The 15,518-nt window shown below is 27.6% G+C and overlaps 3 protein-coding genes across 4 annotated transcripts; all 3 read right to left on the bottom strand.

Annotated features, from left to right (window-relative positions):
* Nucleotides 1-15: 15 nt before the first annotated feature.
* Nucleotides 16-1,686, bottom strand: OCT59_008949 (uncharacterized protein; the record flags this gene model as incomplete). The annotated part of the gene is made up of 4 exons (XM_066133217.1): nt 16-155; nt 337-726; nt 825-1,041; nt 1,246-1,686. The coding sequence occupies 4 exons, from the start codon at nt 1,684-1,686 to the stop codon at nt 16-18; spliced, it is 1,188 nt and encodes a 395-aa protein (XP_065999681.1).
* An 8,782-nt stretch (nt 1,687-10,468) lies between these two features.
* On the bottom strand, nt 10,469-10,864 carry OCT59_008948 (uncharacterized protein; the record flags this gene model as incomplete). Of its 2 annotated transcripts, XM_025325831.2 has the most annotated exons (2): nt 10,469-10,767; nt 10,834-10,864. In XM_025325831.2, the coding sequence occupies 2 exons, from the start codon at nt 10,862-10,864 to the stop codon at nt 10,469-10,471; spliced, it is 330 nt and encodes a 109-aa protein (XP_025179376.2). The 2 variants fall into 2 exon arrangements, with proteins under 2 accessions (XP_025179376.2, XP_065999680.1); XM_066133216.1 differs by lacking the exon at nt 10,834-10,864 and having other exon boundaries at nt 10,469-10,738.
* Nucleotides 10,865-13,199: 2,335 nt separating this feature from the next.
* OCT59_008947 (uncharacterized protein) lies at nt 13,200-13,685 on the bottom strand (the record flags this gene model as incomplete). Its single annotated transcript, XM_066133215.1, has 1 exon — nt 13,200-13,685. The coding sequence occupies one exon, from the start codon at nt 13,683-13,685 to the stop codon at nt 13,200-13,202; it is 486 nt and encodes a 161-aa protein (XP_065999679.1).
* Nucleotides 13,686-15,518: the final 1,833 nt, after the last annotated feature.

Here is a 15,518-nt window from a genome sequence, read left to right as displayed (position 1 = left end):
ACAAAATAAATTGTTCTAACTTAGTCTTTTGTATATAAGAGATACAGTTGGGCGGTTTTCTGGTTCATTTCTCCAACATTGTTGCATTAAAACTGCATAAAATTTTGGTGTATCCTCCGGAATTTCAAGTCTCTTGCCATCACAAATGTTTTTTGCTAAATTAATATCATGTGCTTCATTATACCAAGATCTTTGCCCAGTTGCAAGCAAGAGTATTCATGATAATACCAAATGAAAATATGTCGGAAGCGGTACAAATAAATAATTACAGTATTTATGATAAACCTATTTGATTAATGATCATATTTGATAATTCGGGAAAATACAAAAGCCTACTTGTATAATATGCTTCTGGATGTATTTTCGGATGAGGATGTATTCTATATCTTTTTTTTTCATCATAATAATCATAATCACAAAATAAATTGTTCCAACTTAATCTTTTATATATAAGAGACGCAGTTGGACGATTCTCTGGTTCATTGCTCCAACATTGTTGCATTAAATCTGCATAAAATTCTGGAATATCATCTGGAATTGCAGGTCTTAACCCATTACATATATCTTTTGCCAAACTATAATCGTGTTCTCTATTATACCAAGGTCTCTTTTCAGTTGCAAGAGTATTCATAATAATGCCCAAAGAATAAATGTCAGAAGCAGGTGTATAATTTTCACCACGTAAGACTTCCGGCGCAATATATGGTAAAACTCCATATATCTGACCTGAATTATTATTATTTTCATGATAATACGAGCGTCTGTTGAGATTTTTTCATCCTCAATAAGTAAATTTCCTCCGTGTAGATTCTTATGAACTTTACCTTCAGCATGAATTCTTTCAAGACCTCTAACTATTCCCCACAACATATCAATCATATCTCTCCAAGAAAGGATTCCATTTGAACGATCAAGATATTGATATAAGTTGCCATTTTCATAATATTTCATAACGATCATATAAATGGAAGTTGGGTCTTTTGTAATTCCAAATATTTCGGCTAACGATGCAGATTGTAAACAATTGTGATATGTTTTAATCTAAAGTGGAGAAAATAAAATTAAATTGTATATTTTTTATAGAAACAGATAAAATTATTATAAATGTTAATTTTTTTGTGAAAATTTTCTTTTTTACCAAATGACGAGACGCTAAACAAGGGTATATTATTATTGTTGTTTTTTATTAGCATTCATCGTTACGGCTGGTATGATTCTTTTTGAATTGTTAAACATAAATAATACCTGATCAATGTAAGAGCTTGAGATATTTAACGAGTTGTCCAGACGTCTTAAAGCAACATAAGTGGGTCCAGCTCGAGTCCATTCTTGCGCATCATCATCCCAATTCCATCTAGGTCCTTCCAACCAAAGTGCAGAATAGACACTACTAAATCCACCACTGCCAATATATTTGAGCATTTCAAATTTCTCGAACGGGATCCATTCCAAATAATCACAAGTTTGAGAGGCATTAAGTTGAGTATGGCGAATTAATTCATCAATCTCTTTATTCTCAGATGTCCAATAAAGAAAGTTTTCCTTCATGGAATTAGTTTCACAATCCTTGCACCATCCGAAAGAGATTCTAGGTTTTCCGCATTCGGGACAGTCCTTTAACTCTTTCGGAATAAATTTATGTCCTTGATAGCCGTCCTCTTCCATCATTATATCTGTAAATTCCATTATATCTGTAAACTTACTATAATATGATTATAAAATATTGTTAAATTATTTTATATGATTTAATCTTGCAAAAAAAAAAATCTCTTATAATAAAAAGAATTATGTGTAGATACTATTTTTTTTTTGTAGTTTTAGAAAAATACATCGAAAAAAAAAAGCTGTCTTTTATATGTCTCAGCTAATAAGTATAAAAACTCTAAATGATACTTTTAAGGAAATTTAAATTCGGTACTCACATCATAATGAAGAATGGTTAAATCAGCAGTTTGGACATGTAATATGCCTTAATATTTTCCGAAGTAGTTGCCCCTATCTCATCTTTACTGAATATAGATAAACTAGAGAGATGAATGTATATAAATATTTTTAATTAGTTTATAAATTCTTGTATATGCTAACTATTACTGTTTAATAAAAATAAAAATAAATATTTATAATTAAAGTTTTAAATAAATGCTAGTATGGTTAATTTTGAATTCTGAAAAATTCATTATTAACCGAATTTAATAAACATTCTAATAATTAAATTTTATTTTTAGATATGGAAATATGACATAGTATCGTTTTATTAATTTACGGAATATTAAAAAATATCAATTTTTACGCAGTTATTACATACTAATTGGTCAATTAATAATTGATTTAATGTTTATCAATTAATTGGTTTTAATGACTTTCTTACGTTACCAATTTCATAATATTTCATGACTTTCATGTGATAAGATTTGATCCAAAAAGGAATAATAACTAGATTCTATACCGATCATACGTATACATATATAACCAAAAGATCGGAAGATTGGAATTCTTTGATAGATTAAAATAGTAAGATGGTCTATCTCTTTTTTGTTGATGTTAGCGTTTTGCGACAAGATTATATATTGAGACAAAAAAAAAAAAAATCTTTATCATTATAAAATGGTTTACACTATTCTTGTCATCTGCACGATCGACAGTGGCGATCAAGGGGACAGCCGGGACAGGTGACCAAAATCAAACAATAAATACAAATTCCGGTAATTTAATAAATAAATACAGTAAGTAGTACATGTTACAATTGTTACATTGCAAGTTTATCACAGGTTGCTTGTTTTACGATTTAGGAAATAGTAACTGTTTACGCTTCTTAAATTTACTTCACACAAAAATGAATCTTTGTTGGTGTTAGTTTGTTGTCGAGCTTATACACTCTATTACAGATACTATATATATTATCTGCTATTGTTGAATATTTTTAAAACTTTATGTTCATCTAAAATAAAAATGAAAATAAATTAAAATTTTTATCGGAATATGACGTGTTTCGCCTATTTCTTCATTTTTATTGGTTGGTTATATAATGTAATAACAGTTAATATTTTCCGTCGAAATATTCTATGGCTCAACTACTAAAAAAAGAAGCATTTTGGTCATTTTTTTCTAATATATAGAAGTTTACTTGTATATATGTATATAATAAGCATCAGGATGTTTTTCTGGATGGATGTATTTTTTAGGTAATTGTGAAATCATTTTCCATCTTTTCTCTTCAGCAACAGAACTTTCATCTGAAATCTCTAAAGGATTTGTATCATCACATATTAAAGTAATCCATTCCCCCAATTTTTCATTCAAGTAAGAAGGTTTTTCTGATTCATTGTCCCAACATCATTGTCATTAATTCTGCATAAAATTTTGTGTATCCATCAGAATTTCAAGTCTCTTACCGTCACAAATATGTACAAACTAAAATAAAATTCCAACAATCTAACCTAATTAGTATTCCAAAAACGTTAGAATATTTCAGGTATATATCATTCCAAGAAAGGTATGAACAAATTTAATTTTATGGAAGAATATCTTTTCCTATTTATATTATTATAAAATTGTTTATTTATTTATTTATTTATTTATTTATTTGTAATACATTTACCTTAAAAATAAGAAAGGGTGGATGATTTCTGGCTTTTCGACATTATCGGTATATCATCTGGATTTGAAGTCTTTTACCATCACAAAATATTAATATTATGTGCTTAATAGATAGAATGTATTTTGTATGAAAATTCGGAATGGAGGTATTATATTCCGACGGATGTTTTTATATTTACACCATTTTAACCCCTTAACGATAAATGACATAAAAGAACGGAAAAGTTGTTCCGTACAATAATATAATAATTACCAGTTCTGATGGCCAATCTGGTATTGTTTATTTTATTTATTCATAAATTTGTGTATGACAGAATAAATTCATTAAGTAGTTGATTACTTAGTCTTACATCTGCATTTTCGCCAAATTCTCTAAATTTCGTTAAGCATATATATAGTGAATATCTAGGTCCGTCCGGCACGTGAAGATATTAGTTTACAATAGATAAACAATGATTAATATTTGAATATAAACTTAATTTTATACAATAAAAAAAAGGAAAACATAAATGAAAACATAAATATTTACGATTATAATTATTCAACTGTATAACATTTTTAAATTATTAATTAGCGGTTTATAAAGACGTTTCAAAAACGACGCTCTTTGAAGCTGACTTCCTGCGTTCCATCACCTGATTATCATTATACTTAATTGTTTCAAATTTCATAAACGGGAGTCCATTCCAAATAATTACTAGTTTTGAAACCAAAAATTTTCTTCATGGAAGTAGTTCAACAATTTCTTTGTACAAATGATCCAAAAAAGGATTAGACTTCCCACATTTTTTTTTAAGGATAAATTTTATTCCATTTAGAGATCATACAATGAATATATTTTTAACCTGAAAAAGAAGTTCTTACATACAGTATATTAATTTATTAAATTGATTGTTTTAAATTATTTCTAGGTTTTAATAAATCCTTTTTTTGGTATTTTATATTACTTGGAAGTTGGAAAACGCCCTAAAAATGACAAAATGATTCTACCAATAACAGATAAAGGAGCACAACGAGTACAAATCAAAATAAAGAATTGAACGTTAAAAATCAACAAAGATTAGTTAATAATAAATATTTTATTATTTGATTTAATTTATGGAAAAGGTGAAATAAATAATTATTAAATTTATTGAAAAGAATGACGAACGAAAGAGAAAATGAGAAGAGAAAACATTTGTAATTTAAATTCTATTAACTAAATAAAAATTTAAATAATAAATTAATATTTACAAATGAATCTTTTTGATTAATAATTATATTTTAATAATTCAGGAAAATACAAAAGTCTACTTGTATAATATCGTGATGAATTTTCGGATGAGTATATGTTTTAGCCAATGAGAAATCTTTTTTCTTCAGAAATGTAATAATCATCAAATTATTTCGAATTAAATTTAAATTAATCCAATTTAATTTTTTATATAGATAAGATGCAGTTTGTCAGTTTCCTGATTGTCCCAGCATTGTTGCATTAATTCTGCATAAAATTTTGCCATAATTTTATCATAATATAAAAGTAGTAAATTAAGTGACAATATTAACCCACCTCGTAATATGTGGCGCAGTATTGAAGTGATTAATGATCACATGATGTAGAACATAACATTAAAGGATTATAAGTTAATAACCCTAAAATAAGTACCCTTAAATTAGTTATATAAGGAGTAACTTTTAAAGGAGTTCTTACGTTAATCACAATGTAATTATTTTAACCCAAAATTCGTATATTTTTATGTAATAATAAACCAAGCAACGTATTTTATTTAATAACGTTCTTATTTTTATTTAATTTAACTTAATGTCACTTGTGGAAAAGGTGGCAGCTTTTCTCGCACGGCACATCACAAATGCTTTTTGCTGAATAATGATCATGCGCTCTATCATACCAAGGTCTTTTTCGAATAAATGTCAGAAACAGGAATTTTTGCCACGTATGACTTCCAGCGCAATATATGGTAAAACTCCATATATCTGACCTGAATTATTATTATCTTGAATGATTTCATCTTAATTCGAATCCGTTCTAATATTTTTTCTTATTTATTTATTTTCATTTTTCGCTTTGTTTAATTCAAAAGCTTTTCTATCATGAATGATATAAACGAACGATATACTAACAATATTGTACTGAATTAAAAAATAAATTGTTGAAACGTTATTTCAATTCACTTTTCTTTTCGCTTTTAGAATTTTTTTTTTTCCTTACAATAGGGAGTTACACTGATATTCGTTTCATTGTTTGTTTTCTTTGATAGCCTATCAAATACAAATAAAGGAGGATTGATCAATTTACAATATGATAAAACCTAAAAAGGATTCATTTCTTTGGCAGGAAAAATGTGTCTTTTTTTTTTGTTTCCTATCATCATTTAAATGATCTCTATTAAATTCACAAATTAAGTCGCTTTTTGAAACTGGTTCTTTCAACGTTTCAAAAAAAAAAAAAAGCTGGAATTAATATACTATAAAAATCAAGTATTCATGTTGATAAAGTGTAAGTTTTTGATGATGATGATATTAAGAGTAATGTAGCTGTGGCTAAGATTTATTGTATACAAATACTATAACAAATTAAGTTGCTAGTTTTCAGTATAAACAAAAATTTGCGAATAAAAAGTTGATAAGATGTATAATTTTTTATATTATCAATGAAGAACCAGATGTTTCAAAAACGATGCTCTCTTTCTGCATATGCAATACATCATCCAAATTCGCTGTGGTCCTCTTCCACTTAATTATTTCAAATTTCTTAAACGGGAACCATCCGACTGAAATAATTGCTAGTTCGAAATGTTCAAGTTGTACAAACATCAAACAAACGGAAGTGATTTACATGATTTTAAGCAAATAACCAGGACTTTATAAACTATAAAGCGCCATACTGATCAAAAGTCTGGGGTTTAAACTAGTGCTCCGAAAAAAATCCGATCTGATCTGGGATCTGCAGATTTGATCCGAGCTAGATCGGTTCGGTTTTCAAAATTTTGATCCGTAGATCAGATCGGATTTAAAAAAAAATCTGATCCGATCAGATTCAGATCAGATCAGATCAAACACGAGAAAATCTGATCCGATCTGAACAGATTTCGGATCAGATTTTTTTTTTAAATTTTTTAAAAAATTCATTTTTTTTTTAAAAACCCTTTCCTGGACGAACGGACGCCGGACGACCAAGATTTAAAAGAATGAACTAGGTAAGTTCATTTCTTTTTTTTTGTTATTTTTACTTGAGGGAACTTAATTAACGGTTCCCTTCTTTTTTATTAGGAAGCCTGGACGAACGAAGCCTAACGACCAGGATTTAAAAAAAAAGAACGAACCTATGGTGAGTTCGTTCTTTTTTTAAGTTTTTTTTTTATTTTTACTTAAGGGAACGTAATTAACGTTCCCTTTCTTTTTTTTTTAGGAAACCTGGACGTGGACGAAGCCATTAATGACCAGGATTTAAAAAAAGAACGAACTATGGTAAGTTCGTTTCTTTTTTTAAATTTTTTTTTTATTTTTACTTAAGGGAACGTAATTAACGTTCCCTTTCTTTTTTTTAGGAAACCTGGACGTGGACGAAGCCATTAACGACCAGGATTTAAAAAAAGAACGAACTATGGTAAGTTCGTTTCTTTTTTTAAGTTTTTTTTTTTATTTTTACTTAAGGGAACGTAATTAACGTTCCCTTTCTTTTTTTTTAGGAAACCTGGACGTGGACAAAGTCGTTAACGACCAGGATTTAAAGAAAAAATGAACTATGGTAAGTTCGTTTCTTTTTTTAAGTTTTTTTTTTTAATTTACTTAAGGGAACGTAATTAACGTTCCCTTTCTTTTTTTTTAGGAAACCTGGACGTGGATGAAGCCATTAACGACCAGGATTTAAAAAAAGAACGAACTATGGTAAGTTCATTTCTTTTTTTAAGTTTTTTTTTTAATTTACTTAAGGGAACGTAATTAACGTTCCCTTTCTTTTTTTAGGAAACCTGGACGTGGACGAAGCCATTAACGACCAGGATTTAAAAAAGAACGAACTATGGTAAGTTCATTTCTTTTTTTAAGTTTTTTTTTTATTTTTACTTAAGGGAACGTAATTAATGTTCCCTTTCTTTTTTTTTAGGAAACCTGAACGAACGAAGTCGTTAAGACGTTAACGACCAGGATTTAAAAAAGAACGAACTACTATGGTAAGTTCGTTTTTTTTTTTTAGGTTTTTTTTTATTTTTACTTAAGGGAACGTAATTAACGTTCCCTTTCTTTTATTTTTAGGAAACCTGGACGCGAGACGAAGCTGAACGACCAGGATTTAAAAGAACGAACTATGGTAAGTTCGTTTTTTTATTTTTATTTTTATTTTTTACTTTAAGGAACGTAATTAACGTTCCCTTTCCTTTTTTTAGTACAAGGACCAGATCCGAACCAGATTCGGATCAGATTCAAATCAGATTCAAATGGATCCGAACCAGATTCAGATCAAATTGAACCAGATCTGATCAGATTCAGATCAGATCAGATCTATTAAAATAAAAATCAGATCGGATCAGATTTAAGCTAAATCCGGTCTGAACCGATCTGTTAGGAGCACTAGTTTAAACCCCAGATCAAATCCCAGATTTATCCGGGGTGAAAATGGATTAATCCATATTTCATCCCAGATTTTCCTATATTTCACCCCAGATTTGATCCATATTTTATCCCAGATCTGATCCACATTTTACCCCAGATTAATTCCTTAAATTTCACCAAAAATTACATCACACCCAATTGTCAAACCCCGGATTAATCCATATTTCATCCCAGATTTAATCCATATTTTACCCCGGATTAATCCATATTTTATTCCAGATCTGATTTATATTTTATCCCGGATTTGATTTTATCTATATTTGATTTTATCCTGGTGATATAAATCCAACATTACGAAGTCAATTATTGATTTTAGCCAGTTAGAATTCTTGCCGATCAACCAATAAAATTAAATTCTCCTTACGCTGCTCTTTTTACTTAATCAATTTATTTTATTAAAAACTATTTAATGATAAAATTTTATAAAATTCTAATTATTAGATCATCATATAAGATACAAGAGATACCTATTATAGAGGTATTGCACTGAATAAATAATAAAAATAATTTATTTTAATCAGCCTGTTAATAGGTTAATAATAAATTTTTAAAAAAATCTCAAAATATTTTTCAACATATTTATTTATAAAAAATGTATGAAAATAAGTTTTTTACTTCAAATTACCAGGTAATTATTTTCATTTAGCCAGAATTATCAATTTTTACTGGCATTATATTTTTTAATGCTGGTTGATTATCATAATTTCAGTCACCTGGTGATCATCATCTCCAGTAATAGTTAGAAAAATTCTGAAAATAAAATTTAAAAAAATTTTTTATAATAAAGTTTCTATTTATATATAGGATGTTTAAACTTTAAATATGAATTATATATATGATTATTATAATACTAAATATTTTTTCAATAATACCAACAAATTTTCTCCCCTATGTAATCTAAAAATATTTATTGTTTATATTTATCTAAAGGACTTGGTTTTTTTTTGCCTTCTAATTATAAAATTGTTAGATAAGAGAAATAAAATAAATAATACCAAATGATTGATATGAAAATTTTCCTTTTAAAAAGTCATATAACCTTATGTATAATTTTCCAATTTTATTAGAACCAAAATTTCAATAAGTGTAATGTCAGTTCCTATAAAAATGAAAAAAAAATAATTTTATTTTTGAAAAATATTTTTTGAAAACTTACCTAAAATTTTGGTCATATGATATAACGTGAGAATGGAACCAGCATTACAAACTTGGCAACTTGGCTGAAATTAAGCGTAAAGGGTATGACATCTGGTAATAATTTAAAATCATGTAATCTCTATATTTAAGGATAGCCCTGAAATTTGAAATTAATTTAACAAAAATCTGAAATCTGAAATTCTGCCAAAATTAATTCATAATTAAAATTAATGAACCCGTAATTCCAGCCAAAATCGAAATTCAATAGTTCCTGCTGGAATTAAGTGCATAATTCCGGCTGAATTTACATATTTAATTTCAATTTTGGCTGGAATTTCAGATTTCAGAAGTTTGGAATTACGGATTATGGGTTCAGAATTTTGGAAAATCTAATTTCAGGGTCATCTTTATCTCTATTCAAAACATCTCATGTAAACTTTAATAGAAATTTTACTTTATTTTAAAGTTATAAGAGAGGTTTCTAAAATGATCTCATAAACAAAAAAATCTGATCACATGACTTAAAACCTGTGATATAGTCTAAGGATAAAATATAATCCGGATAAAATATAGATCAGATCTGGGATAAAATTGAATCTGGGATAAATCAAATCCGGGATAAAATATAGAATCAAATCCGGGATAAAATATAGATCAAATCCGGGATAAAATATGGATCAAATCTGGGATGAAATATGGATTAATCCGGGGTTTGACAATTGGGTGTGATATAATTTTTGGTGAATTTTAAGGAATTAATCTGGGGTAAAATGTGGATCAGATCCGGGATAAAATATGGATCAAATCCGGGGTGAAATATAGGAAAATCTGGGATGAAATATGGATTAATCCATTTTCACCCCGGATAAATCTGGGATTTGATCTGGGGTTTAAACCCCAGACTTTTGAACAGCATGGCGCCTCATAATAAACTACCCCAAGAACACCCCAAAAAATTCTGCGTAAATCATGTGATCATCACGTATCACATGATTGTGATTAAAGAGTTACGTAAATTTAATGAAACTTTAAAGAAAAACTTTATTATTTTATTACTTTTAAAAAAAGAAAATATTTCATAAATTTATTAATTTACTGCCTATTTACAAAATAAATCACTTCTCTAAAAACATTGTATGTTTATCGTGAATGTGTGTGGATTTGTAATCTGTCTTTCATACTTATCAATATCAGTTACTAAACTTTTAATTCCCTTAAACTTGTCTGACTGCTTGTCCCATCTTTTATTACCAATATTATCTTGTTCTTCTACAATTTTCAATGCTTGACATAGTATTAATTTGTAATCTTTAAAAAGTTGCATCTTTTGGTCGTCATCATCATCACTCATTGAATTTACAATTGCGAATTGAGCAGTTTTTTTATTATCCATTAAACTTGTTATATTGCTTAATGTATTATCTAAAAAAAAAATAAAAAAAAGTTTATTTTTGTTATTGTCAATATGGTAATATAAATATTATTTACCTCTATTTGAATTAGAAGGTGGATTTTGCATTGATTTTTCGCCTGGTAAAAATATAAATGGATATACTATCTCTTGACGTTGAACTTTGTAAAAAAAGTACTAGGATTAATTGTAAATTGAGAAGATGCTTACAATTTAAAATCTTTTCACCATGAAGGTTTTTCACGACCACATAAATATTTATTGTTGTTAATGATGTGTAAGAAGAATATAAATTACTAAATCAAGGCGTGGTCGAAAATTTTTTTGAAATATTGCAATTAAAATCTATACTACTAGTTAAACCATTTTCTAAATATCCATTAGTGTTGATTTCTAAAATTCTTTCAAATAATTGTTTTGACATTTCTTCTAGAGTTAAAGTTCTACCTCTGTGTTAGTAGATGATTAGATTGTTCATATTGCAAAGTAGCTTTATGATGACAATATTACAAATTTTAAATTGCTGAGTATTTTCGTTAATGTTTTTCAACATTTTTTACATTTTTGTAAATTATTAGTAGTTACAATATCCATATTGAAAGTGGAAAGGCGAAACTTTAATAAAAGATTAACTGACTAGTAATATTTATGTAAATTACGTAACTCTTTAATCACAATCATGTGATACGTGATGATCACATGATTTACGCAGAATTTTTTGGGTGTTCTTGGGGTAGTTGACTTTATATGTATAGCTCGTGACACAAATTAAACATTTTTATTGGTTAAATTAGTATTATATGTATAATTGAATGTTATTGGTTAAAAAAGATCTTACCTTGGAGGAATATTAGCTAATATATCATGTTCACTGCCCTTACTAGTTTCACAATTCTTGCATGTCCCATAAACCAAAAAAAGATTAGGTTTCCCGCATTTTTAAGATAAATGATAATTATTCTTCCCATTTCGAGATAAACTTATTATCACAATGAATAAATAAATAATTCTTTAATGAACCCAAAAAAGAAATTATACAATTACTTTATTGTTTTACACCTTAAAATAGTAAAAAAGAACCGTATAGAACAAAATGATTCTGCTAATAAATGAGCATGTCTACAGATCGGCAGGTCGTTTCTCTTTTCTTTAATTTTCTTTCTTTCCTTTTTTTGTCGCTAAACAGCTCTTTAACTTAATTTTTCGGGAATTAAAAGTCATATGACTATTGTTCACAAAAAAAAATTTTTCGAACCTTTTTTTTATTCAAAAATTTTTGTATTTGTTGAATAATAACAAATATTTTATTATTTGATTTGACTTATAGAAAAAAGGGGAAATAAATAATTGTTCGTTTAATTACGGCGAAAAAAAAAAAAATTTAAAATGATAAAAAGAAACGACAAAGGAAAATATGCAGAAAAAAAACATTTGTAATTTCATTTGTCGGATAATTCTATTAACTAAACAAAGATCTAAATAATAATTATCTATAAATAATCTTTTTAATGTTCATATTTGATAATTTAGGAAAATACAAAAGTCTACTTATATAATATGCTTCTTGATGTATTTTCGGATGTGTGTATGTTTTAGGCAATTGAGAAATTATTTTACATCTTTTTACTTCAGAAATGTAGTAATCATCATGAAACGGATTTGCACCATTCATTAAATTAATCCAACTCAATTTTTTATATAAATTAGATGCAGTTGGTCGTTTTTTTGGTTCATTATCCCAACATTGTTGCATTAACTCTGCATAAAATTTTGGTGTATCATCCGGAATTTCAAGTCTCTTGCCGTCACAAATATTTTTTGCTAAACTAATATCATGTGCTTCACTATGCCAAGGTCTTTTCCCAGTTGCAAGAATATTCATAATAATACCAAATGAATATATGTCAGAAGCGGTATTGTAATTTCCACCACGTAAAATTTCCGGCGCAATATATGGTAAAACTCCATATATCTGTCCTGAATTATTATATTCACATGGTCCATAAAGACCTACGTCACCAATACGAGCATCAGTAATATTTTTTTCATTCTCAATAAGTAAATTTCCTCCATGAAGATTTCTATGAATTTTTCCTTCAACATGAATCTTTTCAAGACCTTCAGCGATGCCCCGTAACATATCTATTATATCTTTCCAAGAAAGAATTCTATTGTGACGATCAAGGTATTGGTATAAATTGCCGCTTCCATAATATTTCATAACGATCATATAATTGGAAGTTGGGTCTTTTGTAATTCCAAATGTTTCGGCTAACGATGCAGATTGTAAACAATTGTGATATGTTTTAATCTAAAGTGGAGAAAATAAAATTAAATTGTATATTTTTTATAGAAACAGATAAAATTATTATAAATGTTAATTTTTTTGTGAAAATTTTCTTTTTTACCAAATGACGAGACGCTAAACAAGGGTATATTATTATTATTGTTTTTTATTAGCATTCATCGTTACGGCTGGTATGATTCTTTTTGAATTGTTAAACATAAATAATACCTGATAAATGTAAGAGCTTGAGATATTTAACGAGTTGTCCAGACGTCTTAAAGCAACATAAGTGGGTCCAGCTCGAGTCCATTCTTGCGCATCATCATCCCAATTCCATCTAGGTCCTTCCAACCAAAGTGCAGAATAGACACTACTAAATCCACCACTGCCAATATATTTGAGCATTTCAAATTTCTCGAACGGGATCCATTCCAAATAATCACAAGTTTGAGAGGCATTAAGTTGAGTATGGCGAATTAATTCATCAATCTCTTTATTCTCAGATGTCCAATAAAGAAAGCTTTCCTTCATGGAATTAGTTTCACAATCCTTGCACCATCTGAAAGAGATCCTAGGTTTCCCGCATTCGGGACAGTCTTTTAACTCTTTCGGAATAAACTTATGTCCTTGATAGTTATTCATATTGAGATATGAATCTGTATTCATAAAAAAATTTGTATATAAGAAAAAAAACCTCGAAAAAATAAAAAAAAAATAACCAGCAAATGAAAAAAAAAATAACTTCAAAAAAATAAAAATAAAAAAAATAAAAAAAAATTAACTTCAAAAAAATTTTGAATCTTTTTATACTTATTAAAATGCTTCATATTAAAATGCTTCATAATTATAATAAAGCCTTATTTATAAAGCACTTATGTATTAAAATTATTAAGCATAGATAAAGTTATGGAATTCGGTAATACAACATCATAGGGAAAAACCTTAAAGGCTTTCAATTGTTAGATATATTATAATTAAGATATACAGTACAGTATTATAATTTAAAAGGTAGAAGAATCGGTAATAAATTTAAGAACTAAGTATGAATAATATGACAGGTTACGCCGATTATACTGTTTAATGTACTGTATGTGGCGCATGTTTTTAAAAAAAACGCGTACAAGTCAAAATTTACATATAAAATTCATTTTTTGTTCTAAACCTGCAGAGCGTGCGAAATTACATAATTTTGGAAGTTAAAAATAAGTTTATTAAAACTTTTTTTTTTTTCAAGGAAAAAAATTTTTTCGTAGAAACAATCGTGGCGCCGCGAATTGAATCGTATATGACGATAATTTGCGTGCACGAACAAAAATAAACAAAATGAAAATACGTGCGAGTAGTACACAAATTAAAAGGACGTGTATACGTATTAAGAATAATAAAAGTCTTTAACATTAATCTGCAAAGTTCAGGGTAAATTTTACATTCTAGTAACGACTAAGGTAAATATATATATCATTAAGTAGTTGTTCATTTTTATTGCGTCATTATACATAATGATCTGATCGAGTGCTATTTTTATTAGGACTTATATAGGTTTATACAAAGATCACCATATTGTTAGTCTGTGACACTTTGACTTGACAGATACTAAAAATTGTCAATTGAATGTATAGTATATAGTATTACTAAAGCAGCTTAAATTTAATAATAACCTTTTAATATTTATTGAATATGACATAGGCCAAAATTATAAAAAATTCCGCAAGAATTTGGGCCGCGTTGTGCAGATTCATGAGGTGACACATGACATTTAAATAATAGTTACAATTTGGGATTTATAAAATATTATTTTTGAGACAATAACGTTACTAGCAGTAGTCTATTATTACTTTAATTCAATTATAGAGTATTGGTTTACATGATACAGTTACTAATAGTAGTAATTAGTAAAGCATCAATTACGTGAGGTATTGATTTTATAAAATTGATAGAAAAATAAATATACATACATGCTTGAGAAGAATGATGGTATAAAGAAAGAAAGAACACCAAAAAATTTGTGTATTGAGGACGCTCTCACTCTAGGTTACCGGGCTTTCCACAGATTACCTAAAGGGAATGAGCGTGAATTTTAATTGTATTTAATAAAGAATAATAATAAAAGTAATGAGTTATCTTCTGACTTTAAGTTTATTATAGAATTTCGTTAAAACATAGATTAATAAAGAGGCTAGGCCTAATTTGGTAAATATTTAAAATTTTCCAAAAAAAAAAAAAATGAATTCGAGATTAATTCTCTTAAAAAAAATGAGCTGCAAAAAATATTGCTATACAAGACCATTATTTTAAATCTAATAAGGTTACATATTGAATTTGAGTATATTGCTCTATACGAATCTAATAAAAAGAAGTTCCAGAGATTTATTAAATGTATGAAAATTTCTATAAAAAAGAATTCTAGAATTCTAATAATTTTTAGTTACAGCTGATTGAACCTGATTAAATTATTTATAGAAAATTCTTGTTAGC

The sequence above is a fragment of the Rhizophagus irregularis genome, chromosome 17 (genome assembly GCF_026210795.1).
Source record: "Rhizophagus irregularis chromosome 17, complete sequence".
NCBI lineage: Eukaryota > Fungi > Glomeromycota > Glomeromycetes > Glomerales > Glomeraceae > Rhizophagus > Rhizophagus irregularis.
This window is presented reverse-complemented; position numbering and strand designations above follow the sequence as displayed.